This window comes from Lithobates pipiens, unplaced genomic scaffold (assembly GCF_037356315.1).
Source record: "Lithobates pipiens isolate NorthernLeopardFrog02 unplaced genomic scaffold, aLitPip1_a1.2 Scaffold_16, whole genome shotgun sequence".
Taxonomy (NCBI): Eukaryota; Metazoa; Chordata; class Amphibia; order Anura; family Ranidae; genus Lithobates; species Lithobates pipiens.
This window is the reverse complement of record NW_027507748.1, coordinates 319,110,489-319,137,658: the sequence shown is the minus strand read 5'-3', so window position 1 is coordinate 319,137,658 and position 27,170 is coordinate 319,110,489. Positions and strand designations below refer to the sequence as shown.

Below are 27,170 nucleotides of genomic sequence, written 5' to 3'. Positions count from 1 at the left end.
CAGATCTTCTATCACAATCTGGATTAGCAGCAAGGATGGGAAGTGTTATAATAGGGGATTTTAAGTATCCAGACAGACTGGGCAGAGGGAACCGCGCATTCATCTAAGGTTGCTCGCGAGTTCCTAAATGTCTTGCAGGACAATTTTATGGGTCAAATGGTTGACGCACCAACTAGAAAATTAAGCGTTACTGGATCTACTGATTACCAACACTACAGACCTGATCACGGATCTGGAAATACGGGGTAATTTAGGCAACAGCAAACACAGGTCAATTGGCTTCAGGATAAATCACACAAATAGGAAACATTAGGGGAATACAAAGACACTGAATTTCAAAAGAGCCAACTTCCCTAAACTAGAAACCTTGCTAGAAGGCATAAATTGGGATAAAATCTTAGGAACAAAGAACACAAAGGAGAGATGGGTTTTCCTTAAGAGCATATTAAATAAGGGCAATAGCCAATGCATCCCATTGGGTAATACATTTAAAAGAGCGAACAAAAGTCCTGGATGGCTTAACCCCAATGTAAAAAATGCATATAAAAACAAAGGAGAAGGCCTTCAAAAAATACAAGGTTGAGGGATCATCATCAGCATTCAGACTTTATAAAGAATGCAACAAGAAATGTAAGGGTGCAATAAGGACGGCTAAGACAGAACATGAAAAACACATAGCGGAAGAGACCAAAAAAAATCCCTTAAGTATAAAAAAAAAAAAAAAAAAGGGGAGGACAGACCATATTGGCCCCATAAAGAACGAGGAAGGGCATCTGGTTACAAAGGATGGAGAGATGGCGAAGGTACTGAATTTATTCTTCTCCTCAGTCTTCACGAGGGAATCGGGGGGCTTCAGTAACCAAAACGTCAGTGTTTATCCTCACAACACATCACAGGAAGCACCTCCATGGTTAACAGAGGACAAAATTAAAATTTGACTTGGGAAACTTAACATTAATAAATCACCGGGAACCGATGGCTTGTACCCGAGGGTACTTAGGGAACTCAGTCAAGTAATTTCCAGACCCTTGTTCCCAATTTTTACTGACAGTCTACTGACTGGAATCGTACCAGTTGACTGGAGAAAAGCCAATGTAGCATCAATATTTAAAAAGGGCGCAAAATACATCACTGGGAATTACAGACCAGTTAGCCTAACATCAATAATATGTAAACTCTTGGAGGGCATGATAAGGGACTATATACACAAGATTTTAGTAATGAGAACGGTATCATTAGCAGTAATTGTCATAAATTCATGAAGAATTGTTCTTGCCAAACCAATATATTAACCTTCTATGAGGAGGTGAGTTGCCATCTAGATAAAGGAATGCCTGTAGACGTGGTGTATCTGGATTTTGCAAACGCATTTGACACAGTTCCCCATAACAATGTTTACTGTACAAAATAAGGTCCGTTGGGGTGAGTACATGGATTGAAAACTGGCTATAAGAGCGAGTTCAGAGGGTGGTGATAAATGGGGAATACTCGGAATGGCCAGGGGTGGGTAGCGGGGTCCCCCAGGGTTCTGTACTAGGACCAAACCTGATTAATTTGTTCATAAACGACCTGGAGGATGGGGTAAACCGTTCAATATCTGTATTTGCAGATGATACTAAGCTAAGCAGGGCAATAATTTCTCGGCAGAATGTGGAAACCTTGCAAAAAGATCTGAACAAATTAATGTGGTGGGCAATTACACGGCAAATGAGGTTCAATGTAGAAAAATTTAAAATAATGCATTTGGGTGGAAAAAATATGAATGCAATCTATACACGGGGGGGGGGGGGGGGGGGGGGGGAATCTAGGATGGAAAAGGACCTGGGGGTCCCTGTAGATGATAGGCTCAGCAATAGCATGCAATGCCAAGCTACTGCTAACAAAGCAAACAGAATATTGGCATGCATTGAAAAGGGGATTAATTCCAGAGATAAAATGATAATTCTCCCGCTCTACAAGACTCTGGTCCGGCCGCACCTAGAGTATGCAGTTCTAGGCACCAGTCGTCTGGAAGGATGTACTGGAAATTGAGCGAGTACAGAGAAGGGCAACAAACGTAATAAAGGGTCTGGAGGATATTATTTATGAGGAAAGGTTGAGAGCACTGAACTTATTCTCTCTGGAGAAGAGACGCTTGAGAGGGGATATGATTTCAATATACAAATACAACACTGGTGACCCTACAATAGGGATAAAACTTTTTTTCAAAAGGGAGTTTAACAAGACCCGTGGCCACTCATTAAAATTAGAAGAAAAGAGGTTTAACCTTAAACTACGTAGAGGGTTCTTTACTGTAAGAGAGGCAAGGATGTGGAATCCCCTTCCACAGATGGTGGTCTCAGCGAGGGGCATTGATAGTTTCAAGAAACTATTGGATAAGCACCTGAACGACCACAACATACAGGGATATACAATGTAATACTGACATATAATCACACACATAGGTTGGACTTGATGGACTTGTGTCTTTTTTCAACCTCACCTACTATGTAACTATGTAAGTTGACAACAGAGGTACTAAAATACTAGCTTATTTTTTATTATTTTCTATTGCAGCAGAACCTTAGCAGTACGTCAGCCCTCTAAACACATTACAGGTATTTATAAGCCATTAGAAGCTGAATGAAACCTGGCTTTAGAGTCTTTGCTGCAATTTTTAGAGCTTCATGAACACTGTATGCAATTTTTTCACCTACAGGAGTGTAGCAGCTTGGATGTACATTCATGCACGTTGCCGCATCCAGTGTTAATACATTCTATTGGCCAGAATTCGGACCATTAGAATGCATTAACACAGGCACGCATCTAAACATGCCTAGTATTACTGTCCATTTAGTCACTTTTTTTTTTCTGCCTCTAAACTTCAGAAAGGCAGAAAAAAAAAAAAGCTCAAATACCTGTAAAAGCAGTGTTTTTGAGCTCAAATGAGCATGATTTTTACAGTAGAAGCAACTAGAGAGGTCAGAGATGGCTTGTTTTAACCACTTGCCGACCGCCTAACGCCGATGTACGTCGGCAGAATGGCACGGGCAGGCATAAGCACGTACATGTACGTGATTTGCCTCCCGCGGGTCGGGGGCCCGATCGGGCCCCCGCCCGGTGCCTGCGGCGGTCGGTTTTCGTTCGGGAGCGATCCCGGACGAGGGGACGGCCATTCATTCATGGCCACCCCCTCGCGATCGCTCCCGACGAATAGAAATCCCCGGTGACATCACTTCCTCTCCTGTAATGTAAACACAGGAGAGGAAGTGATGTATTCTCTCCTCCGTGTCGGTATTTTTCGTTCCGACACGGAGGAGAGCGGATCAGTGAGTTGCACCAACACATCCCACACACAGTAGAACATGCCAGGCACACTCACACCCCCCCTTTACCCCCCGATCACCCCCCCAATTACCCCTGCCCCCCAGTCACAGTGACACCAATGTCATTTTTTTTTTTTTTTTTTTTTTTTGCATTGGTGTCATTTGTGACTGTAATAACTGTTAGGGCAGTTAGAGTTAGCCCCCTTTAGTTCTAATGTACCCCCCTAACCCCCCCAATAAAGGTTTAACCCCGTGATCACCCCCCGTCGCCAGTGTCACTAAGGCTGGGTTCACATTGCAGCGGTTTATGAGAACGAATGTGATTCGCACCGCACTGCAGTGCAAATCACATCCGATCTCTGTGCGATTCGAGTTCAGCCGTTCGCCGCACCCGCCGCACCCGCCACACCCGCCGCACCCGCCGCAAATTCGCACGGGACCCTTTTTTTGGCCCGCAGCAGAATCGGATCGCATGGGTGTTCACACCATGCGATCCGAGTTTGCAGATCGCACTGCGATATGCGAACTGATCTGGGGGTGTCAGTAACATTTCACTGACACTCCCAGCAGTTCGCATAGGGCAGTGTGAACTGCCGCCGGGAGGCATGCGATGCGGGAACCCGCCGCGGATTCGCTGCGTTTCCGCATCGCTCCAGTGTGAACCCAGCCTAATAAGCGATCATTTTTCTGATCGCCGTATTAGTGTCCCAGGTGACGCTAGTTAGGCAGGTAGGTATTTAGGTTCGCCGCAGCTTTTTATAGCGCCAGGGACCCCCATATACTACCGCATAAAGCCCCCTGATTGCCCCCTAGTTAACCCTTTCACCAGTGATCACCATATAACTGTTACAGGTGACGCTGGTTGGTTAGTTATTTTTTTATAGTTTCAGGGCACCCGCCATTTATTACCTAATAAAGGTTTAACCCCCTGATCACCCGGCGGGTGTCATTTGTGACTAATAACTGTTAGGGCAGTTAGGGTTAGCCCCCTTTAGTTCTAAGGTACCCCCCTAACCCCCCCAATAAAGGTTTAACCCCGTGATCACCCCCCGTCGCCAGTGTCACTAAGGCTGGGTTCAGATTGCAGCGGTTTGAGAACGGATGTGATTCGCACTGCAGTGCAAATCACATCCGATCTCTGTGCGATTCGAGTTCAGCCATTCGCCGCACCCGCCACACCCGCCGCACCCGCCGCAAATTCGCACGGGACCCTTTTTTTGGCCCGCAGCAGAATCGGATCGCATGGGTGTTCACACCATGCGATCCGAGTTTGCAGATCGCACTGCGATATGCGAACTGATCTGGGGGTGTCAGTAACATTTCACTGACACTCCCAGCAGTTCGCATAGGGCAGTGTGAACTGCCGCCGGGAGGCATGCGATGCGGGAACCCGCCGCGCATTCGTGGCGTTCCCGCATCGCTCCAGTGTGAACCCAGCCTAATAAGCGATCGTTTTTCTGATCGCTGTATTAGTGTCACAGGTGACGCTAGTTAGGCAAGTAGGTATTTAGGTTCGCCGCAGCTTTTTATAGCGCCAGGGACCCCCATATACTACCGCATAAAGCCCCCTGATTGCCCCCTAGTTAACCCTTTCACCAGTGATCACCATATAACTGTTACAGGTGACGCTGGTTGGTTAGTTATTTTTTTATAGTTTCAGGGCACCCGCCATTTATTACCTAGTCTCACTAGTGTACCCCTAAATTTAGGGGTGTCTACTTTCCAAAATGGGGTCATTTGGGGGGGGTTTGTGCCATCTTGGCATTTTATGGCCTTCAAAACTGTAACGCCCTTAGAAAGCCTGAAGGCGGTGCTTGGTTTTCGGGGCCCCGTACGCGGCTAGGCTCCCAAAAAGTCCCACATATGTGGTATCCCCGTACTCAGGAGAAGCAGCAGAATTTATTTTGGGGTGTCATTTCACATATGCCCATGGCATGCGTGAGCAATATATCATTTAGTGACAACTTTGTGAAAAAAAAAAAAAAAAAAAAAAAGTTTGTAATTTTCCCGCAACTTGTGGCAAAATATAAAATATTCCATGGACTCAACATGCCTCTCAGCAAATAGCTTGGGGTGTCTACTTTCTAAAATGGGGTCATTTGTGGGGGTTTTGTGCCATCTTGGCATTTTATGGCCTTCAAAACTGTAATAGGTAGTGAGGAGTGAAGTCAAATATTTACGCCCTTAGAAAGCCTGAAGGCGGTGCTTGGTTTTCGGGGCCCCGTACGCGGCTAGGCTCCCAAAAAGTCCCACATATGTGGTATCCCCGTACTCAGGAGAAGCAGCAGAATTTATTTTGGGGTGTCATTTCACATATGCCCATGGCATGTGTGAGCAATATATCATTTAGTGACAACTTTGTGAAAAAAAAAAAAAAAAAAAAAAAAGTTTGTAATTTTCCCGCAACTTGTGGCAAAATATAAAATATTCCATGAACTCAACATGCCTCTCAGCAAATAGCTTGGGGTGTCTACTTTCTAAAATGGGGTCATTTGTGGGGGTTTTGTGCCATCTTGGCATTTTATGGCCTTCAAAACTGTAATAGGTAGTGAGAAGTGAACTCAAAAATTTACGCCCTTAGAAAGCCTGAAGGCGGTGCTTGGTTTTCGGGGCCCCGTACGCGGCTAGGCTCCCAAAAAGTCCCACATATGTGGTATCCCCGTACTCAGGAGAAGCAGCAGAATTTATTTTGGGGTGTCATTTCACATACGCCCATAGCATGTGTGAGCAATATATCATTTAGTGACAACTTTGTGTAAAAAAAAAAAAAAAATTTTTTTTTGTCATTATTCAATCGCTTGAGGCAAAAAAATAAAATATTCAATGGGCTCAACATGCCTCTTATCAATTTCCTTAGGGGGTCTACTTTCCAAAATGGGGTCATTTGGGGGGGTTTTGTACTGCCCTGCCATTTTAGCACCTCAAGAAATGAGATAGGCAGTCGTAAACTAAAAGCTGCGTAAATTCCAGAAAACGTACCTTAGTTTGTAGATGTGACAACTTTTGCGCAAACCAATAAATATACAATTATTGACTTTTTTTTTACCAAAGACATGTGGCTGAATACATTTTGGCCTAAATGTATGACTAAAATTGAGTTTATTGGATTTTTCTAATAACAAAAAGTAGAAAATATCATTTTTTTTCAAAATTTGCGGTCTTTTTACGTTTATATCGCAAAAAATAAAAATCGCAGAGGCAATCAAATACCATCAAAAGAAAGCTCTATTTGTGGGAAGAAAAGGACGCAAATTTTGTTTGGGTACAACATTGCATGACCGCGCAATTACCAGTTAAAGCAGCGCAGTGCCAAAGTGTAAAAAGACCTCTGGTCATTTACCAGCAAAATGGTCCGGTCTGAAAGTGGTTAAAGTCATTTTACTGCCTTGTTTGTACATGTAAATACTTTGATGTCCATTGTCCAGGTACACGTTAAGGGCTTTTTCACCTGCTGAAAGTGTTTTTCTGCTTACGTTTTGACATGTGCACATTTATGAGTGTTCCTAAAAGATCATGTGCTTGAATATATACTGTGCACAGATAAATGCACCCAATTCAAAATGGAAAAAAATAAAAAAAAAGTCATACTTTTTGGTTTCAGACATTTCTTGCCGAAATTGCTCTCTTTCACTTAACAAGTCCTGCAGGGCACTCTGAGCCTCTCTGTTCTGCCGTTGCAGATTTGCCCTGATGTTTGTTAATTCATCTGCCATGACTCTAAAACAGAAAAAAAAAATTGAGCAATGAATAGTAAAAAAAAGCAAAAAAAAAAAAAAAAAAGGACATATCAATTCAAACAATTATAAAACAAAAATGAATGCCTCTTTTTTTTAAACGCATATATACAGTACAATACTTATCTATTCATATTAAAAAAATACATCATAAAATACTTTTTTTAAGGGATTTAAAATATTCTTAAGTTAATGGAAAAGTCCACCCAAAATCAAATACCAAAAACAAATCCACCATTTCAATATTTATGCGTAGACAACTTAAATAGGAAGTAAACCCTGATGGTTTTTACTTCCTTCCTTTGCTCCTGCAAAGTAAAAGCATTGGATATGAGCACATTATGTGACACTTACCTGCAAATGAAGCCCACGCTGCCCTCGCATCCATGTTCGTCCCTCTTCCTTCCAAGACTCCGGCTCTGTGACTGGCCGGAGGCGCGGGTCATGGCACGGGGGTGTGAATGCGCCGTCATGTGGCTCCGGCCAGTCACAGAGCTGGAGTCTGTGGCCCCAGAAGGAAGAGGGGCGAATGTTCCACTTTTGAGTGGTACTCTGCTTTAAGATTAAACTGCCTTTAAAATTTTGCCTTGCCTGGTTCTCCCCTTCCCACATGCTAATCACATGTTTGAATAAGTTCTTTACATTATTTTGCCTGGTCTCCATGCAATGCAGGCAGGTCATGGCTGGTGGGAGGGGCCAACAGGGTTCTGTACAAGACTTCCTGAAAACATCACAGCACCCGCAGTACTCCTCTCAAAAAGACCAGATGCAAGCAGTGGGCTGACTCTTGGTAAGGTTAAGACCCCTTTCACACCACACCACCCATGGCGTCGGCAGTAAAATGCCGCTATTTTTAGCGGCGTTTTACCGCCGGATTTTCGGCGCATTTCGGCTGCTAGCTTGGCGCTTTTACCCACCACTAGCGGCCGAGAAAGGGTTAAAACTGCCGGCAATACGCCGCAATAGCGGTGTTTTGCCGGCGGTATTACAGCGCTGCCCCATTGATTTCAATGGGGAGCAGTGGTAAACACACCGCTCCTTCATCGCTCCAAAGAAGCTGCTGGCAGGACTTTTCCCTGACGTCTTGCCAGCGCACCGCTGTAGTGTGAAAGCCCTCGGGCTTTCACACTACAGACAATGGTGCAGCATTTTTAGGGTGGATTGCAGGCGCTATTTCTAATGCTATAGCGCCTGCAAAACGCCCTGGTGTGAAAGGAGTCTTATGGAAATATCAGAATGCCTTGATATGTGGATATTAGTCAATTTCAGCACAGGAGATACCTCACCGTTTACATATGCGGGCGTGACTTCCGTATGCATTTTCTTTGCTACGCGAGCTCGCAGCGACGGGGGCGCTTTAAAAAAAAATGTTTTCTTTCATTTTAAAATAAAATTGTTTTTTTTAAAAGAAAAATGTTTTGATCACTTTTATTGCTGTCACAAGGAATGTAAACATCCCTTGTCACAGTAATAGGTGGTGACATGTACTCTTTATGGAGGGATCAGGGGTTTAAAAGACCACAAATCCCTCCTCAAAGTATTCAGATCGCTGTTTTTGGCGATTCTGAATACTGTATATTTTTTAAAACCGGCGCCATTGGCAGCAGAGTAAACGGGAAGTGACGTCATGAAGTCGTTTGTGTGTTTACGTCAAGGAGACTAGAATGAAGGTGCTTACGGCTTCATTTCAGTCTGTCCCTAGCTGCCAGAAGCGGCGGATTATTGCATCGGGAGCCCCGGTAAGAGCGGCAAGAGGGGGGCGTCAGCTTTTAGCCGCATTGGTTGTTATGGCTGGAAAGCCGTTCGCCGGCTCTAAAAAAACAGTACCGGGATGATGATGACTGCAGCTGCGGCATAACCCACGGTATAACCCCAGAAAGCCGAGTACACACATCTGCGTACGCTCGGCGGCAAGGGGTTAAAGTGGTATTAAACCCAAAAGCAAACATTATATTGCAGCTTACCTATTCTAAGATGTGGTGGCTGCATTTTTTAGGCTCTCTTTCACTTATTTTCACCTGGTAATCTGGCCAGCAAGTCTGAGGTTTTTCAAAAGAATAAGCTTTCTTGCAGATGTAGCAGTTACAGGGATGAGAAAAAACATTTACCTCTGACAGGGGTTCTCAACCTGTGGCCCTTAAGCTGTTGCGGAACTACAAGTCCCATCATGTCTCTGCCTTTGGGAGTTATGCTTTTAACAGCCTTGCTACTACAGCATGACCTTCATTTGTCAGCATCAGCTGGAAAGACATATTCTTCCAATACAGAAGAAGGCGGAAACCTCATTTAGGCCTCTTGCAAAAGCTCAGTAGAGCGCTTTTTTTTTTTTTTTTTTTAACTGATCTAAAATGTAGCCCAATTCTAAACAAATGCTTGTGTATTCTAGAGAAAAGAAAAGAAAAAAAAAATAATAATTTGAAAAATCTGTGTTCCCAATCAGTATTTTGCACCAGTATGAGCAAATACACACAAATATGCACATGAGCATAAATATTAATGAATTTTCCCTAAAAATATAATGTGCATGCAAATACGCGAAACAAACACCTAAAATGAGATCCAAAAAAGCACATCAGTACCGTGTGCAAGAGGTCTAAATGTAAAAATATAAAAGGTTCAACAAATTTCTGTTTTAAGACATTTAAAACAAATGAAATGTACCGGCTAGCAAGGAATTTACTTCTCCAGACATCACACTGAATGGACATGCGCTCCAGTTGCTCTGACAGTTGAGCTGTATTTCGTGCTAGAGCCTCATTTTCCAGAATAAGTTGGTTCTTCTCTCGAGCTGTGCGCTCAAAGTGATACTGTAAATCGTCGCCAACAGATGCCACCAGCAACTTTTTTAATTCCCGATTAACCTTAAATAACAGAAAAGGCCTGTTAATGAGACAAAAGAAGTAGCAACTGTGCAGCAATTCGTGTGAGCAATTTCTAAATAACAAATAAAACACCAGAACCTAACAGAACAGATATTTGTACCCTAAAAGTTCTAAATGAAATACAGGGTTTGCCATTGAAAATGGTGGTTGCAGGCACAATTAAACCCTTGAAAATCTCGAAAAGCACCTGGTTTCGATGGATACTTGACCTTTTATTATAAAAAAATATGCCGAATATTAATCCCCAAATTAGCTAAATTGTATAAATTACAGTACACTGTAGGAAATGTTGTTAACCAAATATGTTTTTAACCCCTAAGCCTAATAAGTACCATACCATCCCCTCTGTTATTACCACACTGATCTCTCCAGACCAAATAGGATTTATCTAATCTAAATTAGATTATAGCCATCATCAGATTGGTTACTAATATCATCCAAGATGCTAATTTACACCCCTATTAATTACTCTTTTTAAGTGTTGATTGTTGATGTGGTTTGATAGTGTTACATGGCCTATGATCTCAATCCCTTACTGTTCAAATATGACTTTAAAATGTATTCCTAAATGGTTTTCAAACATCTTCCTCTTCTGGAAAGCCCTGTCACACTTTTAGCTCCTCCTCCTCGGGTGTGCCCCCATAGCAAGCTGCTTGCTATAGGGACACACATTCCAGCTTGATTCTGAGCTGGGCTGTGTGCGTCTAAGACACACACAGTGCGGCTCGGCCTTACATCCCTCCCTCTTCTGACGATTTGACTTGCAGAAGTCAATGGCTCCCGCTGCTCTCAGCCAAGCTTGTGAAAGCAGGGTGAGGAGAAAGAAGAACTGAAGCCTAACAATGCTGGATCTATACACGACTGCAGTAAATGATAGGCAGGGGGCACTGCTATTGCATTGAGGCATAAAACCTTTGGCCTTTACCACCACTTTACAGAAAAGTCTAGATATAATAAATTTATTTTGCAGAGGCCCCAGAGCATGGTTAGACATGAGCTGCCTAATCTATAGCAATTATCTGGCAGTCAGATTGGCACAACTGGCTATGTGGCATACCCCTAAGCCGGACATACGGTCAATCTGTTTTGAATCTGCTATACTTCCGAGTTATCGCCAGGGACTTTTATGACCTATTTCAATTCGTCCTAGAGCACTTGCCCCAAAGAACATGATTGTAACTCAGTCTCTCCATCTTTAGAGACTGTACAAAAAGAGAAACACAGTTTGGCCCCAGTAGCCTCACACCTTGCCTCCCATCTGCGGACCTTGCATTTTTGGCTGCATTTTATAACAGAAGCATATTTCTGAGGTGGATGGATGGCTCTCTGTTGACACCAAGATCTTTGTTGGCTCAGAGTTTGCCAACCTTCTACTAAATTTATAACTTCCCTACTACTGAGTTATAGGTATGCTCAAATAAAAGATTGTTTAACAGCACCAACATTCACTCACCCCTATGAGGCCCTCTAGTCATTTTTAATAGCTATGCCTTTCTAACCCCAAAATGTAAGGGGGTTATTACATTTTTTTTGCAATAGCAAAATAAATATTATGGGTAGCACTACTACCCACCCAATTCGTTAAGCAGTATTGAAAGAGCCCATAAGTCCCCGATCTGCAGTCGCACAGCTGTAGATAGTCCGCACCACCGAAACTGCTCTTTAAAAACTATTTATTGCAAAATCCAGTGTGTACAAAATCACAATACAGAGCGTTTCAGCCTAGATGGCTTTAGTCATAACTGACTAAATGACAAACAGTGTAGGCTGAATCGCGTCAACTCTCTGTATTGTGATTTTGTACACTGTAATTTTACAATAAATATTTTTCCAAATAACATTTTATTGAAGATATCAAACGGCGTCCAAAAATAGCCTGAGCTTTGCGACACAAAAACAAAGCTGAGACACACAAATATCTTAGCCCTTGTACACACGGTCGGACATTCCGACAACCAAATCCGTCAGATTTTTTCCGACGGATTTTGTTTGAAACGGTTGCATACACACGGTCGGACAAAGTTGTCGGAAAATCCGATCGTGATGACGTTATTTAGTTATGACGGGACTATGTTCACACTAGTAGCCAATAGCTTAGGTGTAGGAATTTGATCTGAGCATGCGTGGCACTTTGTCCGATGGGAATTCTCTACACATGATCGGACAAAGTCCAATCGGATCATGTTGTCGGAAAATTTTATAGCCAAGCTGGAAAACTTGGTCCGTCGGATATTCCGATGGAAACAGTCCGATGGAGCCCACACACGGTCGGATTATCCGACAACATGGTCCAATCGGACATTTTCCGTCGGAATGTCCGACCGTGTGTACAAGGGCTTATACACATGTGGTGTCAGTACACAACTTTTTAAGTAAGAAGTACGCAAGCTCAGTTTACGATTATATCAATAGGCAGTAACATTCTGCCACCTCTGCTCTCCGGACTACAGAGAGGCTTGATAGCCAGAGAAACAGAAGACAAGACAAATAGAAAAAGAAGAGGAGAAAGATGAGAGAATAAGAGGAGGTGAGGGTTGGGGAAGGGAGCGCGGGTCCAGCTCTTGGCTCACGGTGGGTCCTCATGTTGGTGCCACTCCTCCCAGATCCTGTTATGCATCTCCAACCTATCCTGTAGTCTGGCCGTCATCCTCTCCATATTTTCTACATCTTTAATTCTGGCATATAGGTCTGCTTGGGGGGGGGCTGTCTCTTCCAGTGGAGGGCAATCAGGCATCTAGCTGCCGTGAGTATGTGTCTTAACAATTTCTTGGAGGTTTTAGGAATCCGCAGAGGCGACACTCCCAGTAGGAAAAGTTTCAGGGACAGGGGGACCTGGACTCCTAGGAGGCGGGTCAGCAGGAGATGGGTTTCTGTCCAAAACGGAACAACCTTAGTACAGCTCCAATAAACATGGAGCAGGGTACCTCAGTCTCCCCGGCAGCGCCAGCATCTGTCCGAACTAGAAAGATATATAGCATGGAACACACTTGGTGCCATATACCAGAAATATAGTATTTTGTACGCGTTTTCTTTATATAGAGCGCAATAGGAGCTTTTAGCTGCCTGGGACCAAATCAGTTGCCAGTCTGCCATCGGCATCTTCTCTCCCAGCACCTTCTCCCAACGGAGCATATAGGCATGTTTGCCCTGAGTGGCAATAGAGTAGGAATTGAGCAGACGGTAGATATCAGATATCAAGCCCCGACGTGCTGATCCCTCTAATATAATGCTCTCGAAGGGGGATGGCGCCGAGAACTGGAGATCCGGAGTTATGGATTGGGCAAAATGCCTTATTTGCAGATACCTAGCCAGTTTTTCTATGGCTAAGTCATATTTTGTTCGAAGTTGGGTGAAAGATAGCAGTTTACGGGATCTAGGGTCAATCAGGTGACCAAAATGAAAAAGATCCCGTGTTGCCCAGGGAAGAGACATCTGACACGCAAGTCCAGCAGGCACTTTAGGATTATAGAGAAAGGAGATTAGGGGTGATTTTTCCGAGCACAATAAATATTTTTAAAGAGCAGTTACAGTGGTATGGATCACTTTTATAATTTTATTTTTCAACCAATACCTTAATGTGTTACACCTTCCGGAATAAAACATCTCCAAAGGAACAATAGGAAACTGACTGTAAGGAGCTTTTATTTCTCCAAGAGTAAACAGACCCCAACCTCCATAAGAATATTTGCTTCATTACTGTACGTGAAACAGCTATACTGCATACTAGATGCTATAACACCCTCTTAATGCCTTTCCAGGTGGTATTGCCATCCTGATTTAGGGTTGTTCCGATACCGGATTGTTCAGACATATATTTTGAAGTTGTGAGGTGCTGAGTCCTCTCTAGCAGAAAGGGACGATTCAAACCACCCAGATAACTGGTCTAACATGTTTAGCATTGCCAACATGCTTATTGTTTGCTACTATTCCAAATGTAACTCCCCCTTAAGATAGGCCTTTACATACTTTATTTAGTATGGTTTATTGGGCCCTAGCTTTAAATTGGCACTCACAAGCTGCTACATGGTCACACGTCTTGTCTAGGATGGAATCTCTAAAGCCATTAAAAAGGGTAACTCTCCACCTTCATGGGGGAAAAAAAAAAATTGCAAATGAATAATATTAAAAAAAAATATATAGCACATATAATTGCAACACTAATAATTTTGTATTTAAATGTTAACTGCTTGACATTCGCGCTATGGCCGAATGACAGCCACAGCGCTATCATATGACGGCCTCCCCTGTGCACGCTCCCTGCACGTGCCCTGCAGGGTGCGTGTGGAGCGTGCTGTGATCACCAAGTCACAGACTCGGGTGATCACCGATCCGAGTAAGGGGCTGGTATGCTGTTGCACCAACCTTGCAATGATACTGTAGATGCTATACCCTTCACATACACTCCAATAAAAATACTCTATAAATGAAAATGCTGGCTGCTCTGTTAAGTTGACCCAAAGATTTCAACACTTTTTACAGTGCCGAGCTAGAACAAGCATATATCAGAAAAGTCAGGTTGATGTCTAAAACTCTTAAATGCACACTTCTGGCTCTGGGTGAAAGCCCACACTAACATTGAATGACAAATAAATACACTACAGTCGGAATCCAAAGAGCTAGTAATTAATGTACGTCCTAATTTCTGCGCTGAGTAACTTTCTCTCTCTGCTTTCTGTGGCACCAATCACATTCAATTTCAGGGCTAGTTTAAATCCAATTGGTGGCAGAGAGAAAATTCTTACTAGGGACATTTTTTATAAATGTTGTTTTATACTTATATACTGAATTCCTAAACTGTTTAACCCTTTCATGACTAAGCCTATTTCTGACATTTGGTGTTTACAAGTTAAAATCCGTATTTTTTGTTGGAAAATTACATAGAGCCCCCAAACATTATATAAATTTTTAGCATAGACTCTAGAGAATAAAATGGAGATTGTTGCAATATTTTATGTCACACGGTATTTGTGCAGCAGTGTTTTAAATGCAACTTTTTGGGAAAAAGGACACTTTCATGAATTAAAAAAAAACTAAACAGTAAAGTTAGCCCAATTCTTTTGTATAACGTGAAAGAGGATGTTACGCCGAGTAAATAAATACCAAATATGTCACGCTTTATAATTGCACGCACTCGTGGAATGGCGACAAACTACGGTACCTAAAAATCTCCATAGGCGATGCTTTCAATTTTTTTAATGGTTACCAGGTTCGAGTTACAGAGGAGCTCTGACAATAGCAGTGATACCTCACATGTGCGATTTGAACACAGTTTACATACGCAGGCGCGACTTCTGTATGCGTTTTTGCTGCGCGAGCTTGCGGGGCTTTAAAATTTTATTTTTTCTCTTATTTTATATTAACCGGTTCCCGACCGGCACGAGCCGACGTACGCCGGCAGAATGTCACGACCAGGCATATTGGCGTACAGGCACATCCAATCTTTAATGCCGCCCCCTGGCATTGCGAGAGCACCGCTGCCGGCTCGCTCGTGTGCCGGTCGGGACCCCTGTGAGTCCGGTCGCGATCGCCTCACAGGGCGACTGAACGGAGAAATGCCGTTGTAAACAGCTTTTCCCGTTCTGCCTAGCAACTAGTGACGCTGATCTCTGCTCCATGTGATTGGAGCAGAGATCAGTGTTCACTAAATTAAAGCCCAGCACCCCAGTTAGTAACACACCCCTAGGAACACTTAACCCCTACACTGCCACCCACTGGTTAACCCCTTCACTGCCAGTGTAATTTACACAGGAATCACTGCATTTATATAGCAGGGATTGCTGTATAAATGACAACAGTCCCAAAAACGTGTCAAAAATGTCCGATGTGTCTGCCATAATGTCGCAGTCACAATAAAAATCGCTGATCACCGCCATTACTAGTAAAAAAAAAATTAATAAAAATGCCATAAAACTATCCCCTATTTTGTAAACGCTATAACTTTTGCGCAAACCAATCAATAAACGCTTATTGCGATTTTTTTTTACAAAAAATATGTAAAAGAATACGTATCGGCCTAAACTGAGGGGAAAAATTATTTTATATATTTTTGGGGGATATTTATTATAACAAAAAGTAAAAAAATAATGCGTTTTTTCAAAATTGTTGTATTTTTGTTTATAGCGCAAAAAAATAAAAACCGCAGAGGTGATCAAATACCACCAAAAGGAAACGCCAATTTTGTTTGGGAGCCACGCCGTATGACCGCGCAATTGTCAGTTAAAGCGACACAGTGCCGAATCGCAAAAAGTGGTCTGGTCTTTGACCAGCAAAATGGTCCGGGGCTGAAGTGGTTACGTTTTTTTTTTTTTAAAAACACATTTGTGATCACTTTTATTCTATCACAAGGAATGTAAACATTCCTTGTGACAGTAATAGGTGGTGACATGTACTCTTTATGGAGGGATCGGGGGTCTAAAAGAACCCAAATCCCTCCTTTGCACTTCAAAGTATTGTTTTCTGAATACTGTATTTTTTTATTTATTTTTTTAAACCGGTGCCATTGGCAGTCGAGTAAACAGGAAGTGACGTTGCTTCCGTGTTTACAATCAGGAGACTGGAACGAAGCTGGCAGGCGCCGGAGGCACGTTCAGAGTGGCGGGAGGCGGGGATGTCCCGTCCCGCTCCTCCAGGATAACAGCCGAGTGGCTTTTAGCCACATCAGTTGTTATCCCTGGAAAGCTGATTGCCCACTCTAAACAACGGTACCGGGATGATGCCTGCAGCCGCGGACATTATCCCGGTATAATGAAAGCAGAGGCCGCACATCTGCGTACGCTCGCTGGGAAGGGGTTGAAGGATTAGCTTGGCGCTTCTCTCTCCTCCTTTTGCTTTCCTTTTGTTCACAGGGATCGGGTTCCCCAGCCCACGCCTGAGATAGCCTCATTCCCTTTACAGCCTCCATTTAGAGACTTTTGAGACTAATTTTTAGGGGTTCATCCCCCAGAACTTTCAATCCACTCACCATTCACATGGCAGATGCATGCCTTTTCATTTATATTTTAAACTTAAATTTTTCTCATGAGATGGTTTAGCGCTGAACATTATACCAATATTGTTTCCTCCTCATGTTTTAAATTAAGTTAGTACCACACGTGAGTAATCGCCGTGAACGTTATAGTGAGAGCAATAATTCTAGAACCAGATCTCCTGTGTAACTCTAAACTGGTAACCTGCAAAGGCTTATAAAGCGTCACTTATGGATATTTTATTGTACCGTAGTTTGGTGCCATTCCACGAGCGTGCGCAGTCTTAAAAAGTGTGCCATATTAGGTATCTATTGACTTGGTGTAATATCATCTTTAATATTTTACCAAACAATTGGGTATTAAATTGTGTTTTGGTGCATTATGTTTGAAAAACTGCTGTGCAAATACCATGCGACATAAAACATTGAAACACCCACCATTTTATTCTCTAGGGCCTCTCTTTTCTTTAAAATATATAATGTTTGGGGGTTTGGAGTAATTTTCCAGCAAAAAAAAAAAAAGTAGATTTTTACATATATGTGAGAAGTGTCAAAATTGAGCCAGTGGTTAAGAAGAGTTCTCTGACAATATAGGTGGAAGGGAGGGCGGCACGTGAAAGGGTGCAGTGACTAAAAGGTTGAGGAACACAGTCATAGGAAACCGGCATAGGAATATAAATATGGTGGCACAGATAACACTGTTCTATAATCGTTATTGAACATGTGACTAGAGTTATTTTTAACCTGTAAAAACAAAACAAAAAACATGGTGTTCTTTTATTACCTCTGTCTGCACTTTAAGCTGGTTAGAAAGACCTTCTTTATCTTGAAGCAAGCGTTTCTCAGAGTTTTTCAGTTTTTCCAAAGCACTCTTCATTTCAGATAACTGTTTCCATGGGTCAATCACACAGTCAGCAGTGTCTACTTTACCGTGTCCATTTGATTCCTGTGATTTAGCATGTTTAGGCATAACTGTGTGCGTTATTGCAGCCTTGGGGACCACAATCCTGAATGCTTCTATTTCCACTGATTTGTCAGGGTGAATTTTCCCTAGCTGTAGGACACCGGGACTTATTGACTGTGAATGGGAAGTTTTTCTCTTTGGGCTGTGAACTACTTTGCTGTGTTGTGTGATTGCTTCTACCGATTTTAGAGGCTCCAGAGTTTCCATGCCATCACCTGTCCCACGTAAAGGTGGAGAAGTGGCCATTGCTAAGGGGAAGAAAAAAAAACATGTTTTAGCCGGCATACTAGCTTTCTGGTTATAAAAGCACATTATAATTGTTTTTATTATTAAAACCGATGCAATCACAACATAAGGTATTAAACATTAATTTTGAGGGTTGCCACTTAAAGTGTTACTAAACATACAGCGGTAAAATCAGTCTGTATATGCAGTAAAGCATGCTGGTTATACTCACTGTGGAACCTAAGGGGTTAATCCTCTGCATTGTGTAAAAAGGCTTTTTGACCCAGTCTTCTCTGATCCTCCCCTTCTTCCACTGTCCCCAATCCAACTCCTAATAGAACAATTCCTTGTGGGCACTCTGTACATGCTCAGTGCGTGTGTGTACTGTTAGAGAGGTTTTTTTTTTGGGAGGGTGCATGTGATCGGTACAGAGAGCTAATCAGCACTGTCCAGACAGAGGGTCAGGGGCCCTGCAGCCTCATAGGACAGTCAGAGTAGAATGAAAATGCCTCCTACAAGCTTTAACCAGACACTCATAGAAGTCATAAAACTGCTATATGCTGCTGATGAGAAAAGGTATTTAGCAGTTTAAATTTGCTAAAATTATTGCATTTTCATGTTCTGTGTACTGTGGGAGACCAGATATAGTGCATGCAGGCTCCTGGGTTTAGTAACACCATGTTGGTTGCCACTGTTGCAGCAAGATGAGGCAGAGTGAAGTTAAAATACTCAATATGCAGGCTTGTTCCGAGTGACTTACAAGGTACTTCAAGTTTAAGTTTGTCATTTCAGAAAAAATGAAAACCAGTGGCCCGCTGAGCCTTTTGGTGTGGCCTGCAACCTCAAACCAGGGAAGTGCATGCCCATGCTCTGGGATGACGGGTCGGCAAGCCCAGATCGCAATGAAAGGGTTGCCAACCCGCCATCCCAGGGTACATGGGGCCAACAGCAGAAGCAGGTGGCCGTGGACGGAGCAGGAACCACTTAAGCTGATGCTTCCTCTGTAGTGCCAGCTCCTGTTCCAGGTGGAGTGATACCAAGTGCACGTCCCCTGGGACCTTTCTAGCACATAAAATACCCATTGCAAAAGTGCAGGGTAACACCTATAAGAAGGGTCATTAGGCTGCCTTAACACTGATCCATGGGTGCAGTGCAGCACACCTGCAGGTGAGCTGCACTGAGCCATAGACTAGAAGTCCTGTGGGTTTGGTATGCTTTCATAGTTCATTTTGGCCTGTGACCAGTTAACAAATCCCTCAAACAAGTGGAGGGCAACCCAAAAAAAAATGCATTACGTAAAAAAAACAAAAAACAAATTTTCACTTACCTGAAACGCTGTTGCTAGGCAGTCTTCCTAATCTGCCTCTTCCTATTCCACGGCGCTTCTTCCTCTCCGGTGAGTGGCCCCGTTGCCTTCTGGGACATGTGTGTGTCCCAGAAAACAATGGGGCCATTCACAAAGACCCGCGCTACTCGTGCAGTAGGAAACGGGCTGTGAAGTGGCAAGGCTCCATTGACAGTTTCCCTTCGTTAGGGTGGAGGCGCCGGCAGCCGATCCGATGGACGGATCATCCGACATCGCGGGATCGTTGGACAGGTAAGCGTCCTTATTAAAAGTCAGCAGCTACACTGTTTGTAGCCTCTGACTTTAAAAAAAAAAAATAATAGCGGCCGGAACACCCCTTTAAGTGGTCCCCGCTCTTCAAAAAGTTGAGCACCCCTACCGTACAACCACCCCATCCCCTGGTCATGTGCCAGCACTGAGCAATCAGAACCACTTTAATCCAGCCCAGTGTCTCTAGGCAAAGAAAACAAGAAACAAGTGGTTTTCAAACCTCAGGACCACTGCTGCACCCAGTGAAACTGTATCAACCAGGGAGGTAAGTACAGCAATTGCAGCGAGAACCAAAAGGGGTGGGGAGGGTGTAGGCTGCCAGTTCACCTGTCCATTTTTTTGAAAATGTTAATAAACTTTCTACGTAAAAAATGGGTCAGTATGACATCCAGGGAACTAGCATTTACAGTAGAAGTCAGCAACAATATTTCCTAACGTTACATTTGCTCTAAAAAGTGGTTATAAACCTCAGACATGAAATATGAACACAGCACATTCCCCTATAGCGTGTACTTATCTCAATTAAAAGCATTAAGTGCAATTTTTGTCTGCGGCTTCGTTCCTTTGCTATCAGCATGAATTACTTCTGACAAGTTTTCCTGAACGTCAAGAGATGAATATTGACAGGGGAGGAATCTCCTGCACATGGATAGCCTCAGCTCTGTTCTGGTCTGGTCTGCTGTGTGAAGGGGGGTCTCCTCCCTTAAATAAGCTCTCAGAGGCCTCCTCATTGCTCTGTAGAGTAACTTTAGCTCCCTGTCTCCTTTTTTCAGAATTCTCACGCAAACTATTTAATATCAGCACTTTGAATGGATATAACAAAGAGAAGGCTGCAGATAAACAGGTACAATTTATGTAGGTGAATTTGTTTCATCTGTGCGTATCACCTGAGGACAGTCCCTTCACTGGGTATATGTAAGGGTTTACAACCACTATATATATATATATATATATATATATATATATATATACACAGCAGAGAAAGAGATGATGAAATACAGTTAAATCCAAGCCAACAGGCATCAGAAATTATTTGCAGCAATCATTTCTTGCATCCCTGACAGACATTTCAAAGCAATATGCAAAAAAAAAAAAAAAAAAAAATTATATATATATATATATATATATATATATATATATATATATATATATATATATATATATATATATATATATATATATATATATACACACACACACACATATACACACACACACATATATATATATATATATATATGCAGTAGAAAAGAATAATACTTACTGGTCATGGTGTTGCTAAATTATTTAATCTCTGATGAAACCGTTTCAGTAATCTTCAGCTTGTGCCTGCAATAGACAATATTTTATGTAGAAAAGTTGATGTTAGGCAGTACTCTACATGTTTATTTATGATGCTTCAGTTTTTTTCCCCGTTTTGGATTGTGTAGAGAATGGTTAGAGACTATGCCAGGGGAAATCTATAGTTAAAAGTAGAAAAAATATTTTCTTAGTTTTGGATAGAATAGGGAAAGCTTAGAAATCCTGCTATGTTTCACTGCTCTCATGGACTCAAAAACCCTCTAGAAGGATATACATAACTCCTGCATGTATACTTATCTGTCAAATGTCTCCCCTCTGTGAGACCCGAAAAACTGCAGATTTTGTGGGTGGGTCCGTTTTCCAGGGCTCAGTGGGTAGAGCCATGATGTCAGTAGACTCCCTGCCCACTGCTACACTCCCCTTATCAACATGCATTTTCTCCTGTGTGTTTCTTACGCTGAACTTCTGCTATCACTGATCTAACATCCAGTCAAAACCCAGAAAAGTCCTTACATGACTTCAGTATGCCAAATCATACTGAGGTGTGGAACAGCCAATCCTTGCAGAGCAGCAGAAGAAAGGAGTGGGAGGGAATTAAAAAATAATGCATGTCTCTTCGGCTAGTGCACGAGATATGAAAATCACCTGTCACTCACAGCAAGGGGGAGGATTTGACAAAGTTTTTCTCTGTTTGTCAAGATTTATCTCACAGAACAATAAAAGAGGATTGCTCAGAGCTGGATTAACTCTTTGTGGCAAGACTGAGCTCAAATGATAGGAAATCTTATACTCTACATTGTGACATCAAAATGGTTTACATCCACTTTAACCAATTTCCAATCACAATCTGTATATATTGTTGCTGTCTCCAGAATGTTTACCAGGATTATGGCTTAAGATACCAGCCATAACCCCCGAAAGGCCTGGTATAGATTGGGGGGTGGGGACAAACACTGTTTTTTTTCTATTTTTCAATGCCGGCATTCTTTTTTATAGATTAATGCCGGGTTCACACCTATGCAAATTAGATGCAGGTTTCCCCGCATCCAATTCGCATAGCAGGAGAATGTGACTGGCTCTCTATGGAGCCGGTTCACATATCTCCGGAGAGCCTGCGGAGAGCACGGCACAATGCACTGTGCATCTTTAGCTCTGTTTCAGGGCTGAATTCAGGCATAGAATCAGCCCTGAGCCATTTCTGAAACGGGAAACAGGGACGCACAGAGCTCCTGTGCGATCCGCAGTGGGTTATAGTGTGAACCCGGCCTTAGCGGTCAGTGGGGAAGCCAGCTGATGACACAGAATTCGAAAAGATTGATCATTTTTTGGCTGATTTGAATTGTACATATCTAATTCCTCTCCCCCCACTAGTGATTTCTATTGGCTAAACAAAAATGACTGAATCTGTAAAAAATGTTTGGAAAAAGGCCCAGAAAACACTCAGGTATGAATGGAGCCTTAGGCCGCGTACACACACGGGGACTGTTCGCCCAACTTTGTCCGCTGAACAGTGTTTCGGCAAACAGTCCGCTCGTGTATGGGCTTTCAGCGGACAGTTTCAGCGAACAGTCCGCTGAACAAGGTTTTTCGGAAATTCCGAAAAACTGTCCGCTGAAACTTTGTTTCAGCGAACAGTCCCCTCGTGTGTAGGCTTGTTCGTCAAACTAAGTTCCGCGCATGCTCAGAAAGGATTTACACGCCGAAAGTTATAATGCAGTGTATAGGACGTCGTATTTTTCGTCCCGTCGTATGTGCCGTTCACGTCATCGCGCACGGTTTCAGCAAACTGTTCGTCCGTCGTGTGTGGCCATGTCCGTCCATGCTAATTTTGAGCGGACTGTTTGCCGAAACTGTTTGACGGACAAAGTTGGGCGAACAGTCCCCGCGTGTGTACGCGGCCTTAGATATATGACCCCAATAACACGAAATCCACAGGTATGGTCCCTTTAACAGGTATCCTCTGTAAGTGGCTACTTATAGAGAATACCAGTTAAAGGAACCATACCTGCGTGTTGGATCTCATTTAAAGGGGACAAATACATCTTATGACTTTTCATTTTATGGGGGTCAAATATCTAAGGTGAGAGCACAATTTGTGTTAGTCACGAGAGGCGGATGAGTCCAGTGGATGCACTATTCCCGTGTGTGGTAGGTGACGTATAGTAACATGTTATACCCCAAATATGGGTGTTATATGTAACATGTTACTAAAAAACAAACTTAGCCTTTAAGCCTTCGTTTCCTATTACTGGCAATCACACTGTTCAAATCGGTGCAACGCTGACTTTGCTGTGCCACATCGATTTAAAAAAAGTAGTTCCTGCACTACTTTTGGTGGTTTCAGGTGCGACTTGCATAGACATCTGTGCATGAAGCCACACAGATGTCTTCCAAGTCGCACTGACATGAAAATTTAAAGTCGCACAATTTCAAAGCCGCAGTCAATGTGAACTAGGGATAATGGCTCTATGGCCCATATAGCAGGAATGAGCCATTTGCTTATGTGACTGGAGCTGAGTTCAGGAAGCCTATGTTACTCTATGAGAAGGCAGTAGTTGTACGGACACAGCCAGATGTTCTAATCTGACAGATGCGCAGGAACAGGCGAGTGGCCCTGAATGCACACTGCCTGTGTTCAGGGGTGCACACCTGCCAAGTGAGAGCCTTTGGCTGTGCTGATACAGCTGCTGCAGCCACATATACAAACAACTGATTAACACTGTATGGGCCACAGCACCCATGTGAATGAGCCCCAATACACAATTCTAGGGCCGAAACAACTGGTCGATTAATCGACAACTAAATCAATTATGAAATTAATCGATTACCATTTTCATAATCGATTAATCGGCCAGTAACATAATGGGGTTAAAAAAAAAAAATAAATAACTAAAGTTAGCCCTTTATAGTACAAAAATATAATCACTACTGTAAACATTACTTTCACTGTTCTACTGTAAAAAAAAAAAAAAAAAAAAATGAACCCCTTCCAGTAGTGATTATCTGCTTTTTTGTACTATAAAGGGCTAATTTTAGTCTTTTTAACCCCATCATGTTACTAAACGTCTTAGGCCTGGTTCACATCTGTTTGTTGGTGCTTGTTGTAGAACCGCACTACAGTTCATTTACATGGTTTCCTATAGGACACGTTCATATCTGTGCTTTTTTCAGCCGCTGCATATTTGGAAAGGGTCAGGGACTTTTAGCTCAATATACTTCAATCGAGAAGCTACAGAAAATAATGTAATGCGTTTTTGCAGCAATTTGTGTTTTTGCCCAATCTGCCCAGAAAAAAGATGAAAAAAAAAAAAAACACAAATTGCAGTAAAATCTCGTGCGCAAAAATCAAAACGCACAGCAAAAAGCACTGCAGAAACAGATCAAAAGCAAAAACTGCATAGGTGCGTACAGAGCCTTATGCTGGCCTCACCGATCAATTTCCAGGTGAGAATATTAAGAATGAAAAATCTTTGTACATTCGCTGAATGAAAGAATTTTGTTTGAAAAGTACCAGTTACTTACCGGTAACTGTCTTTCTGGGAAATCTTCCAGGACGGCACACCTGAGAGATGAGAGGCTCCTCCCTACAGGAAACACAATCAATCGACAGCTGTTTTAAGTCCCCACCCTTCCCCTTGATCCTCAGTTTGTAGAGAAGTAACTCCTGAACCAGGTTCACAAGGGAAATCATTCCTCATAGGTACTCACCTTCTAGTGTTCTAGAATTTTCCCTCCTCCAACGGGCGGGAAGTAGGCCTGCCGTCCTGGAAGATTTCCCAGAAAGACAGTTACCGGTAAGTAACTGGTACTTTTCTCAAGTCATCTTCCAGGACGGCACACCTGAGAGGATAAACAAGTACCTCAGGCCTACCTTAGGGTGGGGCCACTGCAAAACCCTCTTGGCGAACCTTGGCTCTGCAGTGAGCTTTACCTCCACTCCATACGCTCATATGCTTGATGAAGGCATGTTAGCTGGATCATGCGGCTGATTTGCAGGTCTGCTCCACAGATGTTCCTGCCTTTTCCGCTTCAGATGCAGTATCTAGGTGAAATGGGCTCTTAAAAATGGAATCAGAAAACATGTTAAACTTGTAGGTTAGCAATGTTGCCTATCTCACACATCTAACAACCATGGCCTATCTAAAAAGATAAATAAGAGACCTGTGTAAGACAAGGACACTACATTAATCAATAAGAGGGCCTGTCTTAACACTATCCTGTTGAGGGAAATAAAACTGCTTCCTTTTCATCTTTATGTCAGCAAAAGACTTAAGGGAAGCCTACTTAAGGGAAATAGATTAACAGAAGCTTGAACCCTGGGTTTAAGGCACGCCCAATCTATGTCCTTACTTACGCCTGAGAGCCTTCTTCAGGAGATTAAAGTCCCTAGCAGGAGTAGACTACCCATATTGCTATGTCTAGTTTTGCTAAAAGGGCAAAATGAAGGCCATGCACCGAGCCGAAACCTATTCGATCGGGTATACATCTTTATACTTCATCCTCAGGCCCTAATACTCCTCTGAACAGAACTCTCCAAGTTCTTACTAAACAGGGCGATTCATTATCCCCTTTCTCCAGTGTCCCATAACCCTACAGGGCTTCAACCCTAGGAAATGGTTCTGGCATCCCTGAATGCAAGTGGTCAAGGTTTTCTGACATGTGGCAGCTGCAGCCCGAACTCCTGGCCCCTCCATGGAAAAGAAGGCTGAAATACAAAAAGGTGATACATGCATTAATAATATCACAAATAAAATGATCATAGATTGTGGGCACGGCACAATAGATTTAGACAGAAAGGACACAAGCATAGACAACAATGTTGTGTGCCTGAGTGTGACTAGCTAAACCAATATATCAAATATGGGAAGAGACCCAAATCTGAACCTCAACGTAGACAAACAGTCCTCATAGTCTGGTTTTCTGATGTGCTGCCAAGACGTAAAAACATTAAGACTCAAGCAAACCCTAAATGCTGCGTATTTCTTTAGTGCAGCTAGCTAGGTCATAACTGATATATAAATACGGAAAGGACAGGAACCCCCTTTACTGTTGTGCTTTACCTATGTACAGCAAAACAAGGCTATAAAGACAGAAAGACCCAAACTTCTATGTTGTGTATTTCTGACAAACCACCACAGTTATAAGATTAATATGAACACCAACTCCCGTGTTGTGCATCTTTGCTATGCCACAGGGAAAAATATGGAACACAAGACAATCCTTTCTGTCATGCACTTCTGTAGTGTAGTTCAGATAGAACCAACACTGAGAAAGGACACAAGCAACCTGCAGCATTGTGTTTTTCTGAAACAGAAAGCACCAACAAGCTTCAATCTTGAGTATTTCTGCTGTGCAACAACATAAAAGAGGACACTGAGGAAAAAGACAGACAGCCTTTACAGCTGCAATCTTTCTGGTCTGCTGCAAAATAAAACAATAACGCCATGATGAGTATTCCTGCTGTGTAGCAAAACCTCAATCAGAAGGGACAGATAAGTTTAGGGTTCCCACACCCGTGCGACCCAACCTGCGACTTGGGACTGCAAGACGCATGAGAAGTCATATACTATGGCTTCCAATGGGTACCATTTGTGTCTGTGCGACACCAGCAGTCCCTGATTCCTGGATCCACAGACCTCAAGATTACACAGGTCGCAGGGAAAAAAAACAAATAGCAATTTTCAGGTCGAACAAGTAAGGGGTCCCCAATGCTGTGACTCCCTGGAGGATTGCAGCCAACAAACCCCTGCTGTGTATCCCTAAGATGCAGAAAGGTAGATCCATGAGAAACACTGCTTAGCCTGATATACAAACGATAAGGCAGTAAATATAGGACATACAGGACACAAACATTCAATCTTTGTGTATGTCTGATGTGTAGTAATATACCAATACTGAGCAGAGAGGCCACCATCCTCAATGTGTCTCTCAGCTGAGCAGCAAAAACAAAATCAGAAAAAGACAAGCAACCTTCACTGCTGTGTCCTTTCTGATATGCAGCCAATAAGGCAGTATATGCAAGACATAAAAAGGACAGACAACCTTCAATCTTGTATATGTCTGATGTGCAACAATATAACAATTCTGAATAGAGATAGCACATCCATATTGAAGTGATTTGGCCTTGCGACTCAACATGTCAAATCGCATGGCTAAAATCAGCACAACACCACTTTGTG

The 27,170-nt window shown here is 42.7% G+C and overlaps 1 protein-coding gene across 1 annotated transcript in view; it reads right to left on the bottom strand.

Annotated features, from left to right (window-relative positions):
- The window catches only part of BLZF1 (basic leucine zipper nuclear factor 1), a 56,479-nt gene that overhangs the window by 24,016 nt on the left and 5,293 nt on the right, over window positions 1–27,170 (bottom strand). Inside the window, exons 2-5 of the mRNA XM_077481676.1 lie at window positions 20,954–21,018; window positions 17,670–18,097; window positions 9,701–9,900; window positions 6,894–7,022 (exon numbers count right to left, since the gene is read on the bottom strand). Of these exons, the coding sequence (XP_077337802.1) occupies window positions 6,894–7,022; window positions 9,701–9,900; window positions 17,670–18,097; window positions 20,954–20,960 (764 nt within the window). The 5' untranslated portion in view covers window positions 20,961–21,018. The remainder of the gene's footprint in view (window positions 1–6,893; window positions 7,023–9,700; window positions 9,901–17,669; window positions 18,098–20,953; window positions 21,019–27,170) is intronic.